Raw genomic sequence first — 26,917 nt, 5'->3', positions numbered from 1 at the left:
TCGTAAGAACCCGTGCGTCCCGTTGTAAATTAGCAACCATTTAGCGAGAAGATGTATTTACAACGATAATTATGCTCGGTAAACGTACTAATTAGGATTTAGCAACGATAGTGCTTGTTAAATTGAAACAGAGGAAGATGAAGTATGGGACGAAGATGGGTACATTCTGGTCTGACTCGAAGAAAATAAGAAGAAAAGCTTGTCACTCTTTCGCGACAACTAAAAGAGAATTCCCATTAGGAAGAAAATTCTTTTACCACAGTCATCCAGAGCATTAGGAACTATAACGTTTTGTATTTAACTTTTCTCCAATATCTTTAACTTTCACATTATATTTTCAGAAAAGAATTTTTTTCTCGAAAGTGCGTAGGATTTCGGGGTTATGTCTTATAACCAAAAATGATTATAATTGGCCCCTGCAACTGAAAATAATTTATTTAGAACGATTTGGAATTTTTTAATTTTGTCGAAACTACAGTTCTACAGATGGAACTTTAAACGTTAATAACTTTTTAACGAAGCCTCGATCAACAAATGGGTATTCTTGATTTTCGTCTTATTTTGCTCTCTAGAATCGCTTATTAAAATTTTTCCCAGGGGTGGCCGAACTCCCTGTACATGGATTTAGTTTGATGGTTCTTCTTTTCTTTATCGAGCGTTTGCATCGCGTCCCATTAATGGTAGACCACCGTGAAATCGTATGGCGTGTTGACAGGACACCAATCCGAGGACGACGGTTACATGAGCATGAATGGTCGAAAAGCAAAGATGGCCCTGGTAGCGCTGCGTCCAGTTCCAGACTGTCCAGAGCCGCAGGATCCCGCGGGAATGGCCACGCAAGAGTTTCCACCGCCGCCGGAAGAAGCGGAGCGGATCATTTCCACTCTGTTGCCGATGTAAGTTTATCTCTGTGACGGAACGCTCCAGAGCCCAGACCCGTCCAACACGAACGGTCTCGCCATTAAATTATCGACACATTTTCCGACGATACACACTTTGGATGACAATACAAAATTCTGGCTATTGTTGTTTACCCGCATCATCCCACGGGAATATGGAGCATTTCGTGCATTAAAATTCTCCTGTCTAGCTTCGCGCAAGTAATACTTCAATTCATATTCGAATCGTGAATCACGAATGTCAGTTTCATTAATTCTGCAATACCACGCATACGGTTTAACGCGTTCACTGTCCGGTTTCTCAGCGGCGTATCCGATAGCACAGTGATATGACCCATCTACGGGTCATGGACAGTGAACGTGTCAAGCTTATTTTTTAGAAGCTCCCCTCGCGAGTTAAATTTGAAAAGCGCGGGTTAAACGGCAATCGAATCGATCCGGTTCCTACGCAGACGACGGTCTCGTTCGAATCTCGACGCCAGGTCGGGGGGGAGGGTAACAGCTTCTGTTTCGCCACGGAGCAGCCTCTTTTCTTGCGAGTGACCGCCGCCATCGGCAGAAATATCGATCTCCCCGTAGCTATCGATGCGAAAAAAAGTCGACGCGACGCTCCCCTCGTTCGTTCGATTCGTCGTCGATGGAATGCCGATAGAACGGAAGTCGAGAACCGGTCGATCGGTCGATTCGAGCGTTCTCGATCCCCTCGACCCGTACCCCTTTTTTTTTTTTCTCTCTACGCGTCTCGAACTCCCTCGGACGTGTTCGTGCTCGGACGAGCCGAGTTCGCCTCGCGGAGACGATCGATTCGCGTTTCCGCGGATCCCCGGTGACGTTTGCCGTACCGCGTACACAAACGATGACTCGAAGCAACAATCACGGTGTGCGTGTGCGCGCGCGTGTGTCGTCAGGGTATCGCCAGGAAACTCTTCGAAAAGGAGCAGCCATTCCTCGGATCGTCGAAGCGGACGGCAACAATGGATGATGGCCATGGAGGACAGCATACGACACGGAAACGGTAGCGCGGTTACCACTCAAACGACGCTCGTAAGTACATACGTGTATTGCACGGGGAAAGAAAGATCAGCCCTGGGAGGGATCGCGATTTATATTGGCCGAGACGCTTTAGCCCGCCTTTCGTATAAAGCTGGACCGAAAAAAAATCACCCAACATTCTACGTGTCCCTCGTTATTAACTTTTTATTAATATACAGTAATAAAGTGTGCGATTATTTTCATCGTTTTCTGTCGTTGCATCGTTTCCTAGTATTAAAAAATGCATCGACTGCATCGATTAGAAACCATTTAATTTTTTTAACAATTCTATTTGTTGATTGCTTGATAGATGGAGGAAGGTCGTCGAAAGTAAGAGGGATTATTTTAAGTTACAGTTATAGAAGTTGAATTTTAGAATAGGAGGACCAAAATTTATTTTGTACACCCAATATGTATATTGATTTTTGCTTTTACAGTTTTTTTTTTCGTTTTAATTACTATTTACAAGTTAGAGGTGTGGCAGGTGAATTGGAGTGGGAAAATATCAACTGTAGAACTTTGTTCAATAGTATTGCATTGATATTTATAAAACAGAGTCCAGTTTAATATTCACATAATGGTAGACTAATCTCGAAGTTGTTTCTGAAATATCTGAACGTTCTGTGAATCGAATAAAAAGTTTTATAGGTGGTAGGAGAAGTGTCTTTAATATGATCGGAAAAAGTGGGATCCGATATGCCAAGGTCAGGTATCCCAGAAACAAAAGTCAATCTAACACCGCTGAAACAATAATCGAACGTTACTGAAAGTTTACCGGGATGGAATCGGATAAATTTGCATTTATAGATATTTTTTAACGGACTGTTCATGAAGTACCAAGGCTCAAGTTTCAACAGGTTCTCCTGATGCAGTGATGCCTCAATGGGATATTTAATAGCTCGAAACACTCTCAAACACATAACAATAAAAGACTTCCGTGACGATCTCGATGCCAAACGATTATTAAAAAATAGTTATTTATTACAAGATGGTGGAGCTTTGTCATTTTCGCGAATTTTACTTGAATATTTTAGGGGGTAATTCTTAAAACCCCAAGCATTGATAAGAGATAAAAGAAATTTCGATTTTTTCAATCCGTCAGTGATTTCCCCCCTTAAGGGGCCATTCTACCTTGTAGGCACGAAAAATACATGTTTCTTTGTGATTTTTTTTTGCGGACTATTAAAGAGCGATTAAGTCCGTGTTTTGTAGATACATTTATTATATATTTAGCTATATCTACGAATTTTTGCAACGCATAATATCTACTGATTACGCTGTTTTTGTTGATCAACGAACAACAGTTTTTAGTAACGGCGCTCGACTGCGTATGTGATATCTTGCGAACAAGTTATCCGAAATCCAAAAACCATCGATATTCTTAATATAGATGAGTGTGGTTATAGCATGAACTAGGATCTTTTCAAAAGAACAAAAAATGACAAAATGGCTATTTTACGAAAAAATACTGAATATTTTCATATATTCGGTTGCCTTTTTGTTAATAAAAAAAAAAGTATTGCAAATATCGAAATTATCCTAGTTCATGCTATAGGGAGACTAGTTCTAAAGATACTGTATAAATTTCCTGTTGATATCTCGAATAGTTTTTCTGTTATCACATACGCAGTGCCGAAAAATGTAGTTTCGGGAAAAACAGCTTTAAAGTTTCACGTACAGTTGTTATACCTACGCGCGCTACATTTCAGCAGGCTATAACTTCGTTAGTTTTCCGAATTTCAATTTAATATTTGGTAGATATATTTTCGAGACTACATACTAAAAGACAATGCAAAAAAAAATTCGGTTTTTAAAATCCCACAAAGTAGAAAGGCAACTTAAAGTTTTACGTCCATATATACCTACGTGTGGTATATTTCAGCAGGCTATAACTTCGTTAGTTTTCCGAATTTCAATTTAATATTTCGTAGATATATTTTCGAAACTACATACTGAAAGTCAATGCAAAAAAAATTCGATTTTTTTAATTCCACAAAGTAGAAAGGCAACTTAAAGTTTCACGTCCAGTTATACATATACATATACCTGCGCGTGGTACATTACAGCAGGCTATAACTTCGTTAGTTTTCCGAATTTCAATTTAACATTTGGTAGATATATTTTCGAAACTACATACTGAAAGTCAATGCAAAAAAAATTCGATTTTTTTAATTCCACAAAGTAGAAAGGCAACTTAAAGTTTCACGTCCAGTTATACATATACATATACCTGCGCGTGGTACATTACAGCAGGCTATAACTTCGTTAGTTTTCCGAATTTCAATTTAATATTTGGTAGATATATTTTCGAAACTACATACTGAAAGTCAATGCAAAAAAAATTCGATTTTTTTAATTCCACAAAGTAGAAAGGCAACTTAAAGTTTCACGTCCAGTTATACATATACATATACCTGCGCGTGGTACATTACAGCAGGCTATAACTTCGTTAGTTTTCCGAATTTCAATTTAACATTTGGTAGATATATTTTCGAGACTACATACTAAAAGACAATGCAAAAAAAATTCGGTTCTTTTAATCCCACAAGGTAGAAAGGCCCCTTAATTTTGATCGCGATTCGGTTCGAGCAAAGTTCATAGTGTGGGTAACTATTATTCGCGCAGCCGAAAACTCGACACCAGAGACCGTACGGTTGGGAGAACGGCAACAACCCCGATCCCCTGAAGATGACGCAGCCCCCGAGTCCACCGAGCAAGTTCGCCAGCCTGCCGTACGACGGGAAGGTGTCGTTCGGTTGGATCCCGCCGAGGACCAACCCGACGGCGATCGAGAGGCATCGCGAGGTCCGGCGTCGTTCCTCGGACGAGGAGGGCGTCGAGGGCCCGGAACGGGAGAGCAAGACCCACCGGCAGAGCTTCGAGAACGATCGTACGTCACATCTGCGGAAGCAACGTCAGAGCGAGATGATGAAGTCCAGCAGCGTGGAGGACAGACTCCTGATGAATCACGACCGATCCGAGCAGAACGCCAGGAGGAGGAACGACTCGGACTCCAGCGAGGGCAGATTCTCCCGTAACTCGGAATCGGAGAGATCCTCCATTCCGCGATCGAGCTCCGTAAGCGTCGAGAGGTTCTCGATGAGAGCCACATGCGACTCGTCGGACTTCTCGCGTGCAAACTCGACGTCGAACTCGAACGAGAGGTTTCACTCGGACTTCTCGATAGCCGTGGCCAGCGCCAGCTCGAACGACCGCGTGTCCGTGCCGACCTCCGACCCGTTCTCGATCCGAAATCTCGATTTCGTTTCGTTCTCGTTGCCCACGCGTGCCGACTCCAGCGAGAGATTCTCCGCCCCGACCTCGGACAGATGCTCCGAGGAACATTACTCGGACATGTTCTCCACGCGAAACTCGGACTTCTCCACGCGCAACTCCACCGACTTCAGGACGCAATCCGAGGAGGAACGGTTCTCCGACGACTCGCTGGAGGAGCTTCTGCCTCCGCCGCCGCCGATCAGCAAGAGGCACTCGATCGCCTGGGAGGTGTCTCTGGAAGACGATCCCCTGTACGCCCCGGGAAGCACCAAAGTGATCGGCAGGAGGCGACGCAAGAGCAGCGACGTCTCCAGTAAGTAATTCTATATTTCGATTCTAAATAACATACATTGGTGGTACGATTTCTGAATTCCACGTAATATACAGAGTAGTTTTAGCCCTATTACTGCACAATAGGGTGGTCCTTGGACCTTTACTCTTAGTCAACAATTTTTTTCAGAATCTTGACTCCTCCAAATTATTCCATTTTGGAGAAAAGTATTTTCTACAAAAAATCAATTGGATAACAGAAAGACGTGCCACAACGGCTTTGTTTATGTAAAAAAATTAAATTTCATTGAAAGTGGAAAAATTCAGGTCAATTTAGACTAAAATCTATTGTAACGGAAACAAATTATTTATTAAAAATTACAAGAATTTGTTTAAATAGTAAAAGTTGTTAAATTCGTCTGGACGTCGCCTACAATACTATGGAGTTAAAAATATCTAGTTCCATTTAAAAATATAACAGTGACCTTAATTTTTATATTGAAAGTTAATTTGTTTTTAAATTTGAGCAACTCTAATTTCTTGTCCCTGTATACTACAACTTGCATCTGCTATCTTTTAAAAAATAATGTCCAAGATTGTAAGGTCCCCTCGTAAGTTTGGTGTCACGATGTTTCCAGGCGTCGGATCCGCGTCGAAGCTCCGTGACTTTGACGACTGGCAGGATCAACGGCTCTCTACCACCGACGACGACCTGGTGTCCCCGTACTCGGACTCCTCGACGAACGACCTCGATCAAATACGGCCGCAGGACTTGACGAAGAACGGCACCTACGTGATACGACGCGGCCGGAAGAAGGAGCGGGTAGGATTGCCGAAAGCGCCCACGAAAACCAGAAGTTTGTCGTTCGAGAACGGCGAGGAGAATCGATTGTCGGACGTGAAACGATACTCGAGCACGTTCGACAACATCCGAAGCTTGCTCAGGGAAGGGAAACTGGAGCCGATGAACGAGCCACCGGCGGAATTCGCGGCCCCCGTTCCGCCCGACCTGGTGAGGGTCGTGTCGCTTCCGGCCATCAACGACGAGGCCGGAAATCGCGGACAGTTGGAGGTGACGGTGGAGGAGGAGGAGACGTCGGACGTATCGGACAAGGATAAGACGCGGGAGGACGTTCAGCTGGTTCGAGTGTCGCCCGTAGTCCCGGCCACGGTCTCCGTGTCGTTCTCGGTGCCATTATCGCCGTCCACCGTGGAGCAACGTCGGGCGAACGTCGACCAGGACAGAGCCAACGAATGCAACGGAGTTTCTCTTTCGTTTTCGAAATCCGGCTCGAACAGTTCCGGCCACGTCGTGGGCGGCGTCGGCGGGAAGATCGTCGAGGAACCGAGCGGCGTACCGAGGAAGTCGCCGAGCACGAATACGAATGCGAATTCGAATCCGAGCGTTGGGAACGATCGATTGGTGTCGAAGATCCCGGTGAATTTGTTGATCGAGGACCAGATCGTGAAGAAGGCTCTGAAGGAGAACCGTCGACAACTCGAGAAAGTCAGCGACGCCATCAAGGAGATCGAGAGCGTGAAGAACAGCGAATCGTACTCGGAGAGCAAACGATGGAGAAACGGCGACGCGAAACTGATGGGTAAGAGGAACAGCCTCGAGAACGAACCCCACGAACGAAAGATACTCGACGGCCTAGCGGAATCGCGCCCGAGGAAACGCCACGATTCGGACGTAGACTCCGACGCATCGAAAACCAGCCCGGAGACGGACTTTGACGGCAGAAGAACAAACGGTACCGACGGCGTTTACTCGTCGGGTAGGAGATCGCGGCAGAATGGCGTCGAGAGCCACAAGAACGATCAGAAACAGATCGAGAACGTGATCGACGCTATTCTAGAGGATTCGAAGAATCCGGAATTTCAGGTGAGGAATTGAAAGTCTATAACCCTCGAGTGTACTCTCAATCTCGACTGAATTATTTTATTTTATATTTATTATTCTCCTTTAAAGCATTTAAAAAAGTGAACTAATGGAGGATTACATAAATCTTCGAATAATTACATTCACGTATATTAAATAACTATTAGATTAAACTTGCAGAGGGCCGCAGCGGTACCAATAATCCGCTTAAAGGGGGAGACTAATGTAAAATGGTAAAATGAGAAGCGATATTTCACAATTTTTTTACAGCATAAGGATTTGATGAAATTTTTCGCCACTTTCTACATATATTTTTTAGCATTTCAAGATTGAAATACTTTTTTTCCTTACGTTTCATCGACATTTTGGATGGTGTTGATCGGAGTGCGGTCTAGCATTTTTTTCCTTAATTCTAGAATAAAAAATCGAACGACAGTTTGTTTATAATAGTACTATGCATCGTATGAACTCGATATATCACTTCCCGGATAAATAATTACATATTTTATATTCTTTAGAAGATGTAGAATCATATCTTGTTCAAATTTTACGTTGGCAGCACGCTCCAAAATCGGTCTATTTTTATCACCTGAAATAACTTGGTTGTTTTTGATAATAAAAAAAAATGTTTCGGCGCATGAAGGATATTGAAAAGTCAACTTTGTGTGTTTTTTAAATGGAAACATGTATTTTTTTAACGCATTAATCGATTCAGTTATTCTTCACAGAAATGTAGTTCATCTGAAGTCAGTACTTTCGCGTTTAGAATACTGTTCTATCGTCTGATCTCCGTATAATAATTATCTCTCGATTTATATTTTACACAAAAACTATGCTTGAGTTTCTATTTGCTTTCAAAATCATAAGTGGGAGAAATATTTCTCTCGAATTGGTAATATCAGGCATCATGTAATTTCGCAACAAGAACCTCAATATTATTTGCAATGTCAACTCTTCCAAAAGTGTGAGAGGAGTACCAGACTAAAATTTTGCACATGCAGGTCTGTTTTGATTACATTTTATAAAGCGTGGCCCAATAATCGTATCGTTGAAAATAACCAAACGTTTGCCCTCCACTTGCGTTGTTGATCCATCGCGATGAAGCAACGAGGTTCTATATCACGCCAATAATGTACATTTTAAAAAGTGCAAACAACCGAAGCATTGTTTGGAATGGAAAGCAAAATATAAAAGAAATTTGGAAAGGGCAATTGTTGCATCTGGAAATAACACCAAATGTAATCGATTCGATAGCCAAACAATTTTTAAAAACGAACTTTTAAATGTTTGTTTAACTCGAGAAGCGACTGATAGAAATAACTTGCAAGTGTAAATATTTTCCAAGACATTTCTTAAGATTTTTTTACGGAATCTATTAACACGTTGCCAAACAAAACCCCTAAAATTGTTCACGAAAACGAAACTTTGTCTTTAGACAATTGGAAACTAGCATATTCTATGTCCTATCTAGATTTTTCTTCTCTAGCATGTAATCTTGAAGATTAATTTATTTGATAATTTATTTCTTCGATGAAAAATTATGTCACCCATATATGGCAGAGTGTTGATGGATTGAAATATTTGTTGAATTATCGCGATCGTTCGAACCTACAACGATGGTCCATGACGATCGATGGGTAAATGGTTACAGGTAAGCGTGGAGGTTCTCGAGTTCCCTCCGTTACCACCTTCCCCCGTGGAGGAGGCCGACGAGGAGAGCTCAGACGTCGGCCAAAGCGCCGCGATCACCACGAAACCGAAAGCTCACAACAGCAACCGGACGATGGAATACAGACCCAGGGTGCCACCGCATCGCGGACCAGCCAGTCTTTCCTCGGATTCCAAGGATCATCAAACGTCTCTGAACACCAGATCCATGGACGCTGGATTCTCTCGGGGTAGACGCACGCCCGTCACCAGCAATTCCAGACGAGAGGTGGGTTTTCCAACCGGCTTTTCTTTCATTGTTCGCTGGTATACCTTCGGGTAGAGAAAAGAATTTCGCTTTTCGTGCAGCGTACATCAAAACACGCGAACAGTGCCGTAGAACAGAAACATTGGCAGACAGAAATAATAATTTTATTTTTCCAACATTTATTTGAATTTTCTTAATTATCAAAAGATATAATAATCGCGCGTTTTTTCATTCCAAAATTGAGAGGTATTTATATTATATTTACGAAGGTAGTTTATAATTTGTACGATACACTAGCTTCTAATTAGACGCGACAGTCGACTGATTTTTTAGCTGTGCACGCGTACTTATTCTATCTCTATTATTGTTTATGCGAAATAACGATCGCGTAGCGTTTCACGCTTTTAAGGCATCGCCACTGTCCGGTGCTAGGTCCGGTTTTAGGGAAACTCCCCCTACGAGTCGGGGGCCTGGTATCATCTGTTGGCTTTCAACAAGTCGTTTCGCGCGTCTGGTATCGGATGCGGTCTGGGAGGGGGGGTCTGTCTCTGGCGTAGGAGTTTTTCTGTTTCGCCGCATAGTTCCATCCTACCGCGAGGAACGCGTTTGCGCGCGCCAGGATTCCTCGACGTATCGGATTCAGCCAACAGCGTTGAAAAAAAATAAGAGAACGGGCACGGGGGATGCGGAGAAAACAAATGAAAAGAGTAGAATGGAGGATGAAAGCGGAGGATTGCTTCCCATCGTTTTGTCGCGCGTGACGTGCAGCCTCTAACGTGTACTCGTATCGCGTATCTACCCCTCCGCGAAGAGCTGCTGCTGGTCGCCCCCGCGAGGGAGGAATACAGGGGACGCACGACTGGTTAAGAGTAGAACAAAAAGGGCGTCCCTGAACGAAGGACTACGGCGAACTCGCGCGATAAAGAAAATATAACCTGCTCGTCTCTTTCTCCGATAGAGTAATGTCCTACCAATCGCGTTGCGTACCTCTCAACACGAGCAATTTCTTATTTTCCATTAATTTTCTAATCTTGCGATATCAACGACCGCGCGAACGGCGCAGAAAAATAAATATGAAGAAACTTAGTGGACTCTGAAAGTTTAAATTCACATTTAACGTTACAGAACTCGTGAATATTATTCGTTAGAAACTCGATTAATGATCAGAAGAGCCTTTTAACAAGATTAAAATATCGCGATAAATATTTTTTCTCGCTCACACTCGTATCGATGTGCTTTTATCCCGAGCGAGGTTACAGCCACCCCCAGGGATCCAAGAACCCCGGTTTGAGAAACGCTGATCCAGAGGTTAATACGCGTACGCGGTATAAATCCGCGTAAACGACATTCCGAGATAAAGCTGACGAATACTCGAAACGGGAAGTAAAAACGGAAACGGATTCGAGCCGGGGTAGCGCCGCGTACCTGTACGTATGCTCGTATCACGTATCCTAGGTTCGTTGGGACTCGTTTGGTATTCAAGTGTTCCGCGGTGCGACGCACGAACACATCCACGGCGTCCCTTTCGGGGTTTCAGTTTCAAAAGTATTCGGTTCGTTCGAAAGAGCGGTTACGGTACAAACGGATCTGGAATACCCTCGTTGTTGGAATTTTTCCAGTCTCGCCGGCGCTGTCGTGCCCCCGACGACGGTGACGCCGACGACCGACGCCATTGCATAGAAATTACCCTCGAAGATTGGACAGGTCGTTGAAAGCAGAGACCCTCGGTGAAATCTTAAAATCATTTTTGTCAATGGCGAGTCCGGGTGCCCCGACAATGCACAGTGGACCAGAAAAGTATTGACACGCTCTCGCCTGTATTAGCTTTGGTAGAACTGGTTAGGGGAAGCTCCCCTAACGGTGGACATTCGACGTTTGCTTTGGGTAAATAGAAACATACAAGAGATTCATTTATACGATTAAAATTATTGAAACAAAACAATGTTATTATAATTTTGAAACGAAAACAACATTGATACGTTATTTTTAGACGTCGATAAGTGGCTAGTAAAGTGATATAAAAGCATTTTAGGATGTCAGTGAAAACTTCGTGCGTCTTCTAAGTAGACTGCCCGAAATGATTTTAGCGTGTTTGGTTTTCTTTGCCTTCGGATGTACCCTAGAAATTTGTTCTGAATACTTTCAAGCAGCTTAGTATGACATAGTTGCAAAGGGTTCCGAATCTGGGGTGCATAATCAACATGCGGAAGAACTAATGAGGTATGCAAAGTTTTGAAAGTCTGAGGGCGATTAAAATCAGCAGAGTGTCGGATAATAAAGCTGCAGAGCTTTAGAAGCAGCATTCTTTATACGCTAGAAATATGCTGCAAAGGAGACAGTCGAGTAACAGTGATTTCTAGGTCACGTGCTTCCACTCGCACATCCAATTCGCTGTCGTTAATTAAATGTGAAATTTTAATTACGCTTTTCTTTCGACGTTGAACAATAGCGAATTATTCTTACGCCATTCGCTCGAGTTGATTGGGTCGCCCTATATAGCGGTGGTATTTAAAATAGAATCTTTTTTAAATATCGGAAATACAGAAACTTAATTATATATTTATTACAGTATTATTAATAAATGTAAGCATAGTTTAATGTCTTTAAAAAATGATTTGACTAACGTATAATTAAAGGTACGTAGTATTTTTTGTTTATATTGTCATGAAAATATAATTTGATATTTCTGTATTTTCGTCGATGTGCCTGGAACTACTTTAATCGGAAGGCATATGTCATTTGATTATTGATCGACAATCATGATTACTGATTAATCAGTGACTAACGCGAGTCATTAAAACAAATATTATCATAACTGATTAACTCGTTAATGATCACAAAGTGATTACATTTTGTACCACAATCGAATCGAAACGTTAATAACGAGATTCAACAGTTTCTTATAAATACATGTTTATTACATTAGCTATATTAATGGGCGAATTAATTAATTTTGAAATGGAAACCAGCGTAACACGAGACGAGTGAAGAAATGTAATTACCCCCTAGTACAGATTGCATTTCAAACATTCCATCCGGCAACAAAAGATTCGATATAATTAGTATAAACGTTAATGTATAAATTGTATACATTATTGGTCTCGTTTAAATAAAACTTTATCCGAATAAACTTTCATTGGAATATAAACTCATTTCGCATGTGCACCTGAAAAGTTAATTACATTTGAACGGAAAAGTTAATGGTATTTTGAGGTTGCGTTGTGTTTTTTTTATTTTTTCCGAGAATATTTCATTCCTTTAAATACACAACTATCACTTCAAAAATTATAAAATAACGTAATTCCATGTCAGTGTAATACTAGCAAAAGTATTTTGCAAATATCTCGTAAACTAAAGCCGAGTGTAGGTTATACTAATAAGAAAAACTTGTTCAGAACATTGAGTTCTACGACATATTTGAAAATCATCGAAATCGGTGAGTAGTCCCCTATTCCATATAAATACCAAATGTTTCACTTTCTATCGCTACGTTTGGCGCTCAAAGCATTGAAAGTAAAAAGAAACCTTTGCAAATTAGCATCCGCTTTACTGTTAAGTCCGTGAAACGCTAGTGGCTCGATTTCGAATCGTTTGTTCGTAGATAACCGTACCGCGATCCTGCAAAGTTTCGAACCACCTTTCAAAAACAGAACTGTTCGAGGTCCCTCTCGCTTGTGTCGGTTTCTCCTAAATAGTTGTGCTTTGCAGCAAAGGCGTCGAGCGATTCGACTCGATTTGGCGGGCCGGTTCTATCGACGGAGCGCAATTAAAGCTAGTCGTCGAGACGTCTGCGAAGCATTCTTCAAACCTATTCGGTTTGACGGGTTAGTGTCGGTCGACCGCTCATCGACGCGGCACAACCGTCTCGAGACGGTTCGTATTGGCTCGATAAACGCCGGCTGTTCTCCCACCTCCGCCTTCCTACCACTCGTCTTTCTTCCTCTTACTGGTCATTACTCGCCGGGAAGTTTATTCGATTTTTCGCGCCGTGGTAATTGCTCGATGGTAACTTATCCGCTTGCCTCGCCTGCTTCTGCATCGTTAACGCCAACGCATTCACGTCACTGTCTAAATACCAATTCTCGTGCGATACAGAAATTACCAGACTGCTTCGATACCTCTTCTGTACTTTCTGGATTGTAAAGAAACGAAGTTGTAGCGACACCTCTCGTACTCGCCGCCAGAGGGCTACGCTCTTGTCTCTCTCGCAAGCACTCGTCTGACTCTTGGTCCAAAACCTATATGGTCCAAAAACTATGTAACTATAGCTCTTTTGTACTTTCTGGATTGTAAAGAAAGAAAGTTGTAGCGACACCTCTCGTACTCACCGCCAGAGGGCTACGCTCTTCTCTCTCTCGCAAGCACTCGACTGACTCTTGGTCCAAAACCTATATGGTCCAAAAACTATATAACTATAGCTCTTTTGTACTTTCTGGATTGTAAAGAAAGAAAGTTGTAGCGACACCTCTCGTACTCGCCGTCAGAGGGCTACGCTCTTGTCTCTCTCGCAAGCACTCGACCGACTCTTGGTCCAAAAACTATATTTAAACACTTTGCTGACTGGTTACTTTGTGCCAAAACTGTCCCTTGTGTATAACAACGACAAAATTAGTCACTTTATGAATAAACGTGTGACAATAGAACAGGTTTATTTCTCATTCGTTGCGACCATTGACGATATTCGTTAATTGAGATGGCTTTGATGACAGTCGTGACGCGGATGACGTTTTTCCGTTCAATAAACTTCAATCATTTGCGCCGGAAAAGACGAGATTCGGTCGGAACGAACCGGGTGTGTGTATTTCGAAACCAGACGTGGTTTTCGACGGAACGGAGAAAATTTCCGAGCCATTGACGTTTGCATTTTTCACGGCGAATAGTAGAGTCGCGGAAAAAGGCGGGATTGCGGAAAACGGTAGGAGAAGGACGCGATGGTTCGATCGATGGGTACGTATCGGTGTCGCAAATATTGGCAATTTTGTTTCAACAATCGGTTCTTGAGATCGTCAGCCGTTGTTCGAGAGCAAAATGAAAGCTGAAATCGTATCCGTGAAGCCGGTAGAGATTGGTTCGATTTTTCGTAGAATTTTAACAGCCTCGGCTCGCAACATCGGGACAGAACGGTACCGCGAAACAGAGGGAAAAAATATCGTCGATTCGATAAACGTTATTGTAAAAGAACACGTTCGACAGACAATACGATTTAATCGGAAACCGTCTGGTATACGAAATATAAAACGGACGAAGAGTAAGGGTCCAATTAATGGTTACAAGGTAACCAAGAAGAGACGTTTCGAGAACTTTCAACTAAAGAGAAACGGACCGTAACGCATTGTTATCTTGTCGTCCAATTTGCGTTCGTTGAAGAAGCTCGATAATTAATCTCCCGGGAAGAAAGATGAATTCCGTCATAGGATCCTGAAGTTATTCTTACTTTTATTATTGTTATGAACGAAAGATTAAAAGTTAAATTATTCCGCGAACGATTCGAACGTTTTCGAAACAATAACGCCATGCATTGAGCATTTACATGCACTTCTGAAACACTCTCTGTAATATTTAACGACTTTCTCGCTAAATAAAAAGTAAATGTACCTAAAAGAATCGACCGGGACGATAGGACGAGGTTCGACGAATAAAATTGTCATACAATTTAACCCAAATTATTTTACTAACGAGCATTTCAGCAGGACGTCGACAAATGATGAATGTTCCAAACTTCGCGAGTCTCGATGGTTCGTTTTACCATCGTTTACCAATCGCCTATCGTGATTCTCCGTTTATAATTATCGACGTCTCGTTGTTGTTGTATCTAACCGTTTGTTCGTTTGCAGCAAATACCCGTGGAACGACGAACCCTTCCCACGGATCTGCCTGGACCATCGCGACGACGACCGTTCACCAAGCGACACTCGCCTTCGGCGGAACCATGCTCCACCGGTGGAAACGGCAGCGGCTGTAGTGGCAGCGTCGCTGGAAACGGAACTAGCAACGGTGCTTGTAGCGGTGGCAGTGGAACCACCGGTAACGTGTCGACTGGTTCCGGAATGCAGACCTCCTGCTCGCTCCCCGAAACTCCAGTCTTCGCCAGAGGAAGCGACATCCCCAGGACACCACAGCATGCGAGCAATCCGACGCAAACGCGTCGCCAACCTGGTTGGTACGCCCCAACCACGGCTACCACTGGGTAAGATCACAGAGGACTCGTCTTGGATCTAATATTTGATAGTCCCAACGACCCGGGTTCTGACAGTTGATACTGATCGAGACTGACACGACACACTGATATTGCGTGTCCTTTGACTCCTAGAAAAGCTACTTGCAATGGAGAACAATCTGAAAACCTCACCTAGTATTGACTATCATCTTGGATTGCAACTGTTGAAAAATTTGTTGAAAATAGTAAGAGAAATGATAATTCGCATAGTCCAAACGAGTATAGCAATGGATTAGCCATCGACGAATTCGTATTTTATAAGAGAATATATGAATAAAAAGAAATAACGACGTTACTGCATTCGGAATAAAGTTCAAATCGAGGCGCTTTGAAAGTGATGTCACGCGCATGCGCGAACATGGCGACGCATCGTACACGTTCCCGCTTTAATCACGATCGCGTCTGATGTTCATTCAGTCTCGTGACAGTGATCGCATTAGTACTTACCTTTGCTACGGTTCAGTATTTCTCAAGGGTAAATTATAAAGTTATTGACACGTTATTATAATCGTAATTAACCTACGGAAATGCTCTTAAAAGAAACAAATACAACAATAAACTGTCGACTGTTTTCTGTATGTTAAAGTTAACTCTTTCGCTACAAAGGATTATTTTGGAAATACATTTATTTGAAGTAATGTTTTATTTAGAGAATGATTTTCAAAATAATAATTGTTGAGTAGAAGTATCAAAAAAGTTAAATGCCAAAACGAAATAAACGTATTCCTAGAGGACAATGGGACCATAGTTACACACAGAATATTTAACAATGTTTTCTCATTGAACATTTTTTAAAAGTAAAAGCAACGTCAGAAAGGTCAAAAAAAGAAAGAAATGTTATATAAAGTATATGAATAAGCACTTTGTTTTAGAGTTAGAAACAAATATTGAACAAATAGAATAAGTAACATGTTTTCTGCCACAGCACATAGGATGTTGATTGGCTTTATTTGGTCCACATAGTGAAATGTTTTTTATCATCTAAGAAAGAATTACAAACTATATTCTATGTTGTACTATTCTTAAAATCTCTTTTCAAAATGATATCCTTCTGCTTTGGCACACCAAAGATTCTTCATTTGCCATCACTGCTGTAAATACGATTCTTAATTATTTACTTTTAATCACTGCAAACACTGGGGTCCTTGTTACGAAAACTATCATCTATCGTTTAAAGGAGATTTCTACAATATTTTTAATTCCAAAAAAGGAAACTTGAAAGATGCGTTAGCTCCTTTGTACTTGTACTCTTCAATTGTGCATACAATATAATGGAACTTTTGGTAGTATCTGCCATAGCGAAAGAGTTAACCATGGACTGGTTATAGATATAGGTTATAGGTTATTTTTTGCTTTATTAAGTAAAAGTAATGCAATTTATTAAAGCAAGTTACACACAGAGATGTGGTTAACATATAACATATTTAACATATTTAAGTCAGGCAAAAACGACGTGGCAGTAAACTTATTAATGAGAAATATTTCGTGCAAGCAGATATCGAAGAAATAATCCGGGACTGGAGCAGGCGATAATCGGTACGGAGTTGCTGAGATTGGCTGGTGGACCGAATCGCGGATGGTACCCCACGAGGAAAGCGAATCAACCACGTCCAGCGTCGATCGAACATTTGGAACGGTTGAACAACGCGTACGACGCACGGTTAGCAGGCACCGGGGACCAGAGAAAACCGTTGACTTTGCCCACGAACATCACACCGAACAAATACTTCGGCCAAAGTAAGCACAGCTCCGCCTCCAGCACTCGCGAGGCGCTACGGAGGGTCACTAGCTTGCTCATCAAGAAAGGTAAGCGCTGGAATTTGCGCTATTACGAGGGCCCGCGGTCGCAACAGCGAACGCGATCGCGATCGCGGCCTCTGGAAGACGCGATGTGCCTCGCCAGGCCAGCTCGGTTACGAGCGAGCCATGTTTGTTTTGCGAACGACATTTTCTGGTCCTGTCGGAGCACGATATTCCGCTGAAATATTTACCCACGCACGATGCAAATAATGCAAGCAACGCGAAGTAAACGTGAACCAAGAAGTGGCATTTCGCAACCCAAACATGCTCGCAAACCGAGCATTGCCGCGAAGCGGTTTTAAAAATGACGATCGATAAAATTGTTTCGCCGATTCGATGTAACCTAACCCTCTATTGTATAATACGGTAGATAGGAAACACCATAAAAATAATCCTCTGTGAAATTCATCGAAGAAAAGTTGTAGAATTTCCGTGTGATGTTTACTTATAAAATCGTCTAATATTTCCGTAGATTCAGCCACTTGTCGTTTAGCATTATTGAATTCATAAATATATAAGTAACCTAGAAATAATTTATTTCTACGTAAGATAAAATAAGATTCATGCAATAGAGGCTGAAGTATCCCGTCTAAGTTTGTCGGGTATCGCTTTCCACGCAAGCACGATTCTCAACGAACAGTAAAATTTTGTACGAGCGCAAAGTAAAGCTTCGTCTCCCTTTGTTTCTGACACGCGTTTCTTTTATGGTTGAAACGGGTCGTTTCAATCGTGGAAATCGAATCGCTGATCCCCTATCGTGTCGTCATTTAAAAAACCATCCGCATCGAGTTTTCGGGCGGCAACGACCTTTACGGATAACCACCTGTAATCTCTCGTAACGTAACGCACGTAAAATTTCTCCGACTTGTTTCCTGCGTGACCTTTCGTGGCACTTGAGCGCCACCAAGTTGATTCTGGCTATCGTACTCCTTGGGTAGCGGATCTGTTTGAATATTTGTATGGTTTTCTATTGACTTGTTCGATGTTTTTCCATAAAATCGTAAGAAAGAAACTGCTACAGTCTGTCAAACATAATTTTTACCGACCCGAGACGAAAATCAGTTTCTTTCCTACGACGTTCCTTTATGCAAACATTTGCGCAAGTTATTTTTCTCTTATCGCTCTAATAAGCTACAATCATTAGTTTTGTTTACACGAGGTGTCTTCTGTTGCTATTTTAAAATGGCTTGGCAAGCTTGTAGAGCAATTTGAAATTCAAAAAACGGGCCCGCTAGAATTCTTTACGTGCAACCGTAATCGTGAGTTGCGATCGTGAGCCATAGTTGTCGAGGATCCAATGTCAGACAGTATCCTTGCAAAAGACCTAGAAGCCATAAAATTTAAATGATATTAATTTCTCAAAATGGCGTTAGTAGTTGTCGCCATGTACGCGTAAAAAATGGATAATATTGACGTTCGTGGTGCTGCATATAGATGGCGTCGCGATTCACGGGTACCGAGCCGTTTGAAAATGCAGCGACGAACTTTCTTGTATCGTATCGCGACGAACATTTAAAGAACATACGACGCACAAGAGGTATTCGAAAGAATCTTTAGGCCGGTTTTTTCAGATATCGATGCGAAAGAAACGAAAAAGTTTTATCTTTACGAGAGGTGGCGGTCCCTCGCGACAACGAAGGTCAGTTTCCGTCTAGCCACGTGTTACCTCTTGCCTGTGCAGTGTCGCCACCTGGCGCAACTACTGCAACTATGTATTTGTTCATACCACCGAAGTAACCGACCTTGAAACCTCAACGAACGACGCGAGAAGTATAGAGAAACAAGACCTCCTCCGCGTTACACACCGCAGCTCGTTCCGTACATTTCCACGCGCCGCCATTCGCTTCCGTTGCTTCCTCCTCCGAACGAGCAACTCATCGCTCTCAGTTTCCTTCGAAGCATTCCTAAAATATAGTCCTTCGTTCTCGACTTTTAACAAAGTTGCTATTATTTCTTTCGTCGTTACAGGACGAACGCGACCCACTCCCCCGTCCATCGATTATTCGAGTCTTGTAACGCGGACGAAATGTGTGCGCGGTGCTCTTCTCCTTTCGAATAGCGCAACGTCGCACCGCCGCGGCGGTCAGGGCAGTCGAAGAACCGGTATACATACTGAGAAAGATAAACGTTGAACGTTCGCTAGAAAACCAGCGACATCGGAGGACCGAAACCTCGTTTAGACTAGACGGTGGAATGCTTTACGATTTTTCGTGCGAGGAACACGTTTATGTTATCGATTGGCCATCGAGCGAGAAAAAAAAAAAAATTCACTCCCCGATTCTATACGTATTCCGGCCGAAGGAACGCTTATCGATCGTTCGCAACGACCACCGTTAATTTCGCGAAGCTATGCGAGCGAACGATTCGCGTCGGTGGAGAAGACGGCGCGGCGCGACCGTGCGCTTGGATCAATACTTATCCGCGCGTAGAGACAGCGTCGTTCGCTCTAGCTGCTCCGTCGCTTCCTGGGATTTCACGGGATCGCCGACTAGATTCGATTCGATTCGCGAAATCGTCGCATCGACGTTTGATCACCGATAAAGATCGGCTGTCGATTTACGTGTACGTTCTGTCGGCGAAACGCTATCGCGTGGCATTCGCGTTTCTTTTTGTTCTTTCGTTCGACCGATCGAGCGAACGAAACGTGAGGACAATGCGCGCGCGACCCTGCGCGTCGAGCCTTATCGCTGTCGGGTTATTTATAGAACGGTGCTGTATCGATGCGAAAAAATGAGCTTTCGCGCGACAGCACGACGCACGTCCTTAAGACTTTTTTCTGATCGTGTTCCCATCGATCTTCGAGCTCCTCGATCCCCGATCCTACGAAACAGCGACGATACAGTGCGAAAGTAGCGCAATCGTGCGGTTTAGCGTCGTATCGCTTACGAAGATAGGGTGACGATAAACGATAGGAAAAGGTGGACCGAAACGCCTTCGAAAGCGACGCACGTTACGCGACGAGGGCGCAAGCGCGAGATGGCTCTTCGCGGACTCGGTCGGACTCGGTTCGATTCGGGTCCCGCGTTCCGTTCGGACGAGCGCCGCTCGTCGAAAGGAAAAGCCCGAACGGAAAAGTCGACGTTCGGAACGTGGATGTTAAAAATAATCGATCGAATGGACGAACGATGAAAGGGAGAGGGATGGAGGGGGAGTCGAAGGGACGAACCGACGGTGCTGAATCGGCTAAGATGTCGGAGAAAGAGAGAGAGAGTGTGGGTGAATGCGAGGGCGTAGGGGAAATGTATCGTAGTGTCACGAGACGAAGGCGATTGACCAGCTAGGGGATGTTTTCGGGTCGGTTAGTAAGTTGTCGGTTTGGTCGCGGCGGGTTGGTAGCGGAGCAGTGACGTGGGAAGCCGGAAGGGGTGACTAGCTCGTCGCACACAAGGGCGGGAGGGGGTGGCCTGGCAATCGTTACTCCCGTCTGCTAGTCCGTCTAGCAAACTAGCAACCCTCCAGCCGACCGAACGCGCCGCCCCTACCAAAGCCGGTTGCATCACGGTCGATCGTTCACCGCAAGAGTCTCACGACCCGTTGGAAAATACCGGACTACGTTTACCGTACTTTACGAATTCTCTTATCCCAGCCGCCCGGTTTTATCATTTCCCTCCAACGGGAACCAACGCCCGCATCCCTCCTCCTTTCGTTTTCCCTCTTCTATGCTTTCCCTTTCGACTGGTTCTCTCGCGCTTCGTGCGTCTTCGACGATAAAAAGAAATATCGACCGTGGTCGTTGCTTTCGCCGACACGACTATGAAATCCTGATGGCCTCGCTGGGGTGGGTCGCGTTTCCTTACAACTGGAATCTATGATCCCAGAGAGTTTTCAGTCGTGGTAAATGTAGCCTAAATATGAAACAAACATTCATGCTATTAGGGATACGATCAGTGTGCAATATTTTCCGTATCGAATCACTTTAGAGCATGTTAAACGTCAGCATTTTAGCACTTGTGTCAACATTATGTATTAAAATAAAATACCCAAGCGTTCGGTCTGTTCCTCGCGGTCTAATATTTCCAGTCGTAATTGACCTTTAACGGCCTTGAATACCTTCGAACCGTTATTGTACGCATCTTGAAAATCTCGTGTATAAGATATATAAACAAACATATTGTATTTGGAATAACAGAGTTGACCTTCATATCGACGCGCGTTACGTAAAGTAGCACGTTTCAGTTTCCCAAGTAAAATACACGTTTCATCGTTTCTTACGAACATTATCGCGTTTACTTTTCCGCCGTGAAACCTAACGTACTGCACCGTTTCGTAACGAAGAGCAGCGTATTCATCAAACAATTAAATCAAAAGTAAATTTGTTATTTGTGTATCCTATTTTAAGTGTCTCGCCCTGTATAGACATTCTAGGTTGACTCCCAGCAGGCTACATGTGTTCTTCCATTCTCGATGTATTATGATAATCACTGCTAAGGTCGGTCGTTTGATAGCAGACCTGATTAGGGTATATTTGGACGTGTGTACGTCCCTTGTGCCGCAACGTCTTGCACAATAATTATGGTTTAGTTGGAAAATCTATCTGGTAAAACCAGTAATTAAGTCAGTGGTTGCGTATGATGTAATAAATTATAGACCTTATTAGCAGTGCGATGCATAAAGCAGGAAAACTTTCTTCTCCCCATTATCGTACAATTAAATTCCAGTCTTCGTTATCCCGTATACAATAACGTGCATAAATATCGAGCCACAATGGTATTTTGTAACGACTTCTAACTACGAAATTGTGCAAGGAATTCCTTGACACACAATGTGAATAATAAATTTCTGACTACAGTGTAACGATAGATACCTTGCTATTAGTTATCGAATAGCGCAAATTCGTATAGAAGAGAAGTTGAATCTCCCATTTGAGACCAATTTGGATTATATTTTTTTTCTATTTTTGTTTATAATCACATTATATTTGTGACAAAATACTAATCGTTGCATCCAAGGTGTAGATACGAAGAGGTCGGAGGATTGTAATTAGTCTCGTCATTGCGACTGGTTTCGGCTTATAATTAGCGTCGCGACGTGTCCATCGATAACGATATCCGGTCCGAGTCGAAGTCGTTTCGGTGCCTCGTACTCACGCAGCGAACATTTTTCGTGGGCTACAAACATTCTAGGCGACATATTTCTAATTATAACTGCGTCGTTGCACTTTGTCCGGATTGCGTTACACTATGACGATAGGCGTGCACCGTTGAAACACGCGTATTTACCGGGTGTTCTAAAAAACATTGCGTAGCATTTCTTTAAAAAAATACGATACGATAATCATTCTTTTTCTTGTCGATAAAGAACAACGATTAACTTTTTATTTTTTATGCGAACAATTGCTAATCATCGGTTTGCAGAATAATTTGTTTTTCGACCAAATTTCTTATCTCGCGACCGTGTCGAGGCAGCACTATTCGCAATACGAGCTGTACGATTTTCACCGTGAATGGCTATGTATACCTGCAGCCGTGTTAAGAAATGGCGGGTGGTCTGAAGTTTGCTTTGCAACGTCACGCGTTTGGCGCAACGCTACGACGTAATCCTACTCTCGTCTCGCGCGATAGCGACGGTGCAGCAATGCGCTTCGTTCGCTGTTCCCAACGTTACGTATTTCCAAATAAAACATTCAACGCCCAAATAATTTTGTCAACCAAATATATACGCAAATGGTAAATATTACAATTACGGTCGAGTTTTTGAAATTGAGTAAAGGTCTTGAGTATTTTGCCGTTCGAGTTTTACTGAAACTACAGGCGGACATTTTAAATTAATTTTACTTCAATTTAATAAATAGTTACGTACGTGTTAATGAAATGAATGAAAACGTGTTTCTAAAGAATTTACCGACGTGCTACGGTTCTCGTTTCGAGCGGGGGTGACGAACTGGCGACCCGCAGGCCACATTTACTTGACCAGCAGAGCCATAAAGAAGCCAAACTCCTCCACGATCGTTTGACTCCTCGATGCCCTCGCGCTCCTCGACTCCCACAGAAAAATCAGTGGAACGAATGGTGGGTAACATGCTGATAGTGGGAGATCCGGTTAACCGAGGATGAAATTTGTGTGGCCCGTGGCGGGTAAGAAGCTCGTCAGCCCCGATTTAGAGCAAGATACAACGCTCGTAGCGGGAGCATCGTGTCGAACGAATCCGTTTCGCGTTTCGAACAATCGATGACTCCGTGACGCGTTTGAGTTTCACTTTCACGGTCACGGGGGTAGGAAAAAGTGTTCTCGCGATCCACGAAAAACGTGGATGGCGCGCGCGTCCCTCGCTAACGGTCGCTGGCTCGGGGTCCGCGACGCGACCGTTAGAGAGGGAGATGTACTATTCCGAGAATCGTCGTGCATATTCTCTATCGCGGTCGTGCATCGCTTCCACATTTCGTATCAGCGCACTCAACTATCTTCGAAACAAAAGAAACTCGATTTGGACTCGACTTATCGCGCGGACGGAAATGGTTGCTTATCTACGAAAGAACGAAGACGTCGAGAAACGGGAAGAAAGACATTCCTCGCGTTGGAAACTTGGTAATTTATGAAATAAAAAGTTTCTTTCTTGTGTAACACTTTTCAAAATTTTGTTATAAACTTTCCCGAAGTTTAAATTGTTAAAAACTTTGCGCTCTTTGTTTATGGTTTAAAACATGCTTATAAAAAACCTATATTTTGATATTTTATAATAAGTAATTAAAACAATTAGTTTCTCTTAAAATCTAATAATGTTACGTCCACAAGTGCTATATTTAATCAGAAAATCATCTGAAAAATTAAGTATGTATAGATTTCGAAGCTTTGGAGTGTTGCTAGTTTACAAAAAAAAAAATTCGATTTTGACCATGAATCATCGTTTCTGTGAGCCGTATCACAGAGTCCTTAACGATTGAGACACGTTTCGATAAATTGAATGTATCGAGGAGAGATTGATCGCTAATCAATTCTCGAAAATGAAATTCAGACGATGGTTTAGCTACCGTTGTAAAGGCCGTGCACCGGTTGTTCCAGGAACTTATTGATTTATTCGAGGGTGAACAATCACTCCCTAACAACGAACGTCGGAGCACACGCGTCATTGTTCTCGACCGCTCTCGCTATCTTCAAACCCTAGTGCAGCGCGCGCGGAGCTGGCTTTGCAAAATCGTGCACGATGCCTCGTCCATTGCGGGCCGATCTTCGTCGTTGACACGTTTTCCGTTCGATTCTACGAATTCGTTTCGTTAACGAGCCGACACCGCCGCGATACGTTCAACCAAACGATAACACATGTTTTTACATGTCGGTGATTCTATCGATCGGGCCCTTCGTGAATCGCTGCGAGGAGGGCAATCGTTGTCGTGCAATGGCGCTGAATAGAAAGCCTGCAGTGGGTCACCAAAGTAATCGAAAGCTTTCGAACTACGTGTTCGATAATTAAAATAATTACATTACGATCTTTTTAAACATTTCTGAAAGGGGAGCTTCCACTATGCAACTTTTTTGTCTCGCGATTTTAAGGATAATTATTTAGAATAAGGGGCATTTAAATGTGTTGTAGTACTCAACGTTTTGTTTCTGAGATATTTACAAAACTTGTTCAGAATGTTCTATAACGTATTTAAGAATCATCGAAATCGGTGACGTGTCCCCTATCCAAAATAATCACCGTATATGTTCCTAAGTTATAAAATTGAAATTCGAAGTATTAACGAAATCATAGGAATTGAAATTTAATTTTATGTTTAATAATTAAAAATAACGAAACGTGAAATTCGAAGGAAATGTAGCTTGGAGGTTTCGATCGCCGAACAGAACAGACATAATGCAAGACACGTTCGCTGTTGCAATGTCTCGCTCGCTCTCTCGCATTCGCTTTCCTCGTCAGATAGTACACGTAGTGCTTTGCATTCGCTTGAGATTGAAATAGCTGCATATCCCTTTTTCAAGCGATCTCGAATTTTGTCACTTGAAGGCGGGATTTACTTGCCTTCGTTGTTTATTTAATTGTTCGTTTAAATGAAATCGAAAAGCTGTTACGTTCTTTAAAAACTGTTTGCAATATTACATAAAAAATATGACGAATGTTTGAACGAATCTCTCTCTTCTATTGTGATATATTCGTGCATAGGCGTCTCTGTAATACTTGCGGAGTTCCTTTTCGTTCCAGATTTTCCTTTCTCTTTACCCTTAAATACCATCGATATTTGCTCGTCGTGGGTTCATTGTTTCCCGTTCAGCGAGAAAAAACGTTGCGAGCAGAATGACTTTTACGCGTACGAGTTTTCAGCGTTCCACTCTCTGCATCGATAAAGATGACGTATTACAACGAACACGACGCGAAACTTGGTCCATTGCTACCGGGAAACGAATGCGTATATTTGGCGAAACAATTATACCAATCTCGTAAAAACTGCAGTGTGCCAAAACGATAGCGTCCTTGACTCCAAGATGCCAAGTGTCGGACCAAAGGATCTGTTTTTTTGCCACTGAAAACCCCAGTCGACCAAAAGTGGACAAAATTCTTATCCAAATAAAAATCTCCAACAACGAATATCAGACAAATAACTGTTTATCTATCGCTCGTTGAGTAAAAATAAAAATGTTAATCATAGATTATTTTACTTTAACTTCCAAAGTTTGTAACGTTGAATTTGGTACACAATCTGGAAAATATCTACCCACACGACGTGTTGGTTTTGGGATAAATATAATTCTTTATGTAAGACACGTGGTAACTGTTTCGTAAGTTTGCTGTCATTTTTTTGTTCTCTTTTCGAGTTAATATATTTGTTTTGGCTTAGACGGTAGGCCATAGTGATTTTTTAAAAGGATAAGTAGAACAAGGAGGACATATATACTATATGCAAAGCTTTAAGTAAATCAGTAAACTATTTTTAAGAACCTATTCTTATTTTTTATTTTAATACCGGTAAAATGGCTGAAATCGTAGAAACCAAGAGACAACTTTTGGTGTCTGCGTTCTAAAATACAGGGTGTTTGGCCACCCCTGGGAAAAATTTTAATGAGGGATTCTAGAGGTCCAAATAAGACGAAAATCAAGAATACCAATTTGTTGATGGAGGCTTCGTTAAAAAGTTATTAACAATTAAATTCAAAAATTTCAAATCGTTCTGGAAAAATTATTTTCGGTTGCGGGTGTCAATTACAATCATTTTTGATCATCAGACATACCCCCGAATTCCTACCCACTTTCTAGAAAAAAATTCGATAAGGTGTGAAATTTTTCGACGGAAAAAAATATTTCAAATCGTTCTAGAAAAATTATTTTCGGTTGCGGGAGTCAATTACAATCATTTTTGGTGAATACATATACCTCCGAAATCCTATCCATTTTCGAGAAAAAAAATCGGGTAGGTACTGAAATTTTTTGGCGAAAAAAAAAATTTCAAATCGTTCTGGAAAAATTATTTTCGGTTGCGGGAGTCAATTACAATCATTTTTGGTGAATACATATACCTCCGAAATCCTATCCATTTTCGAGAAAAAAAATCGAGTATGTGCTGAAATTTTTTGGCGAAAAAAAAATTTTCAAATCGTTTTAAAAAAATTATTTTCGATTGCGGGGATCAATTACAATCAGTTTTGGTCATTAGACATACCCCCGAAATCCTACCCACTTTCTAGAAAAAAATTCG

At 42.3% G+C, this 26,917-nt stretch overlaps 1 protein-coding gene across 2 annotated transcripts in view; it reads left to right on the top strand.

Moving 5' to 3' along the window:
* The window catches only part of LOC122401966, a 114,990-nt gene that overhangs the window by 59,175 nt on the left and 28,898 nt on the right, over positions 1–26,917 (top strand). For both annotated transcript variants that reach the window (XR_006259485.1, XM_043404433.1), the window contains exons 5-11: positions 716–896; positions 1,808–1,943; positions 4,557–5,520; positions 6,116–7,362; positions 9,011–9,295; positions 15,109–15,461; positions 16,987–17,297. Coding sequence is in view for 1 of the 2 variants with exons in the window: in XM_043404433.1 (XP_043260368.1) it covers positions 716–896; positions 1,808–1,943; positions 4,557–5,520; positions 6,116–7,362; positions 9,011–9,295; positions 15,109–15,461; positions 16,987–17,297 (3,477 nt within the window). In the remaining variant the exon portion in view is untranslated. The remainder of the gene's footprint in view (positions 1–715; positions 897–1,807; positions 1,944–4,556; positions 5,521–6,115; positions 7,363–9,010; positions 9,296–15,108; positions 15,462–16,986; positions 17,298–26,917) is intronic.

Source organism: Colletes gigas, unplaced genomic scaffold, assembly GCF_013123115.1.
Source record: "Colletes gigas isolate AHSC1104 unplaced genomic scaffold, ASM1312311v1 Colletes_gigas_Sc00030, whole genome shotgun sequence".
Taxonomy (NCBI): domain Eukaryota; kingdom Metazoa; phylum Arthropoda; class Insecta; order Hymenoptera; family Colletidae; genus Colletes; species Colletes gigas.
The sequence above is the reverse complement of the archived record's forward strand: the minus strand, read 5'-3'. Positions and strand labels throughout refer to the sequence as shown.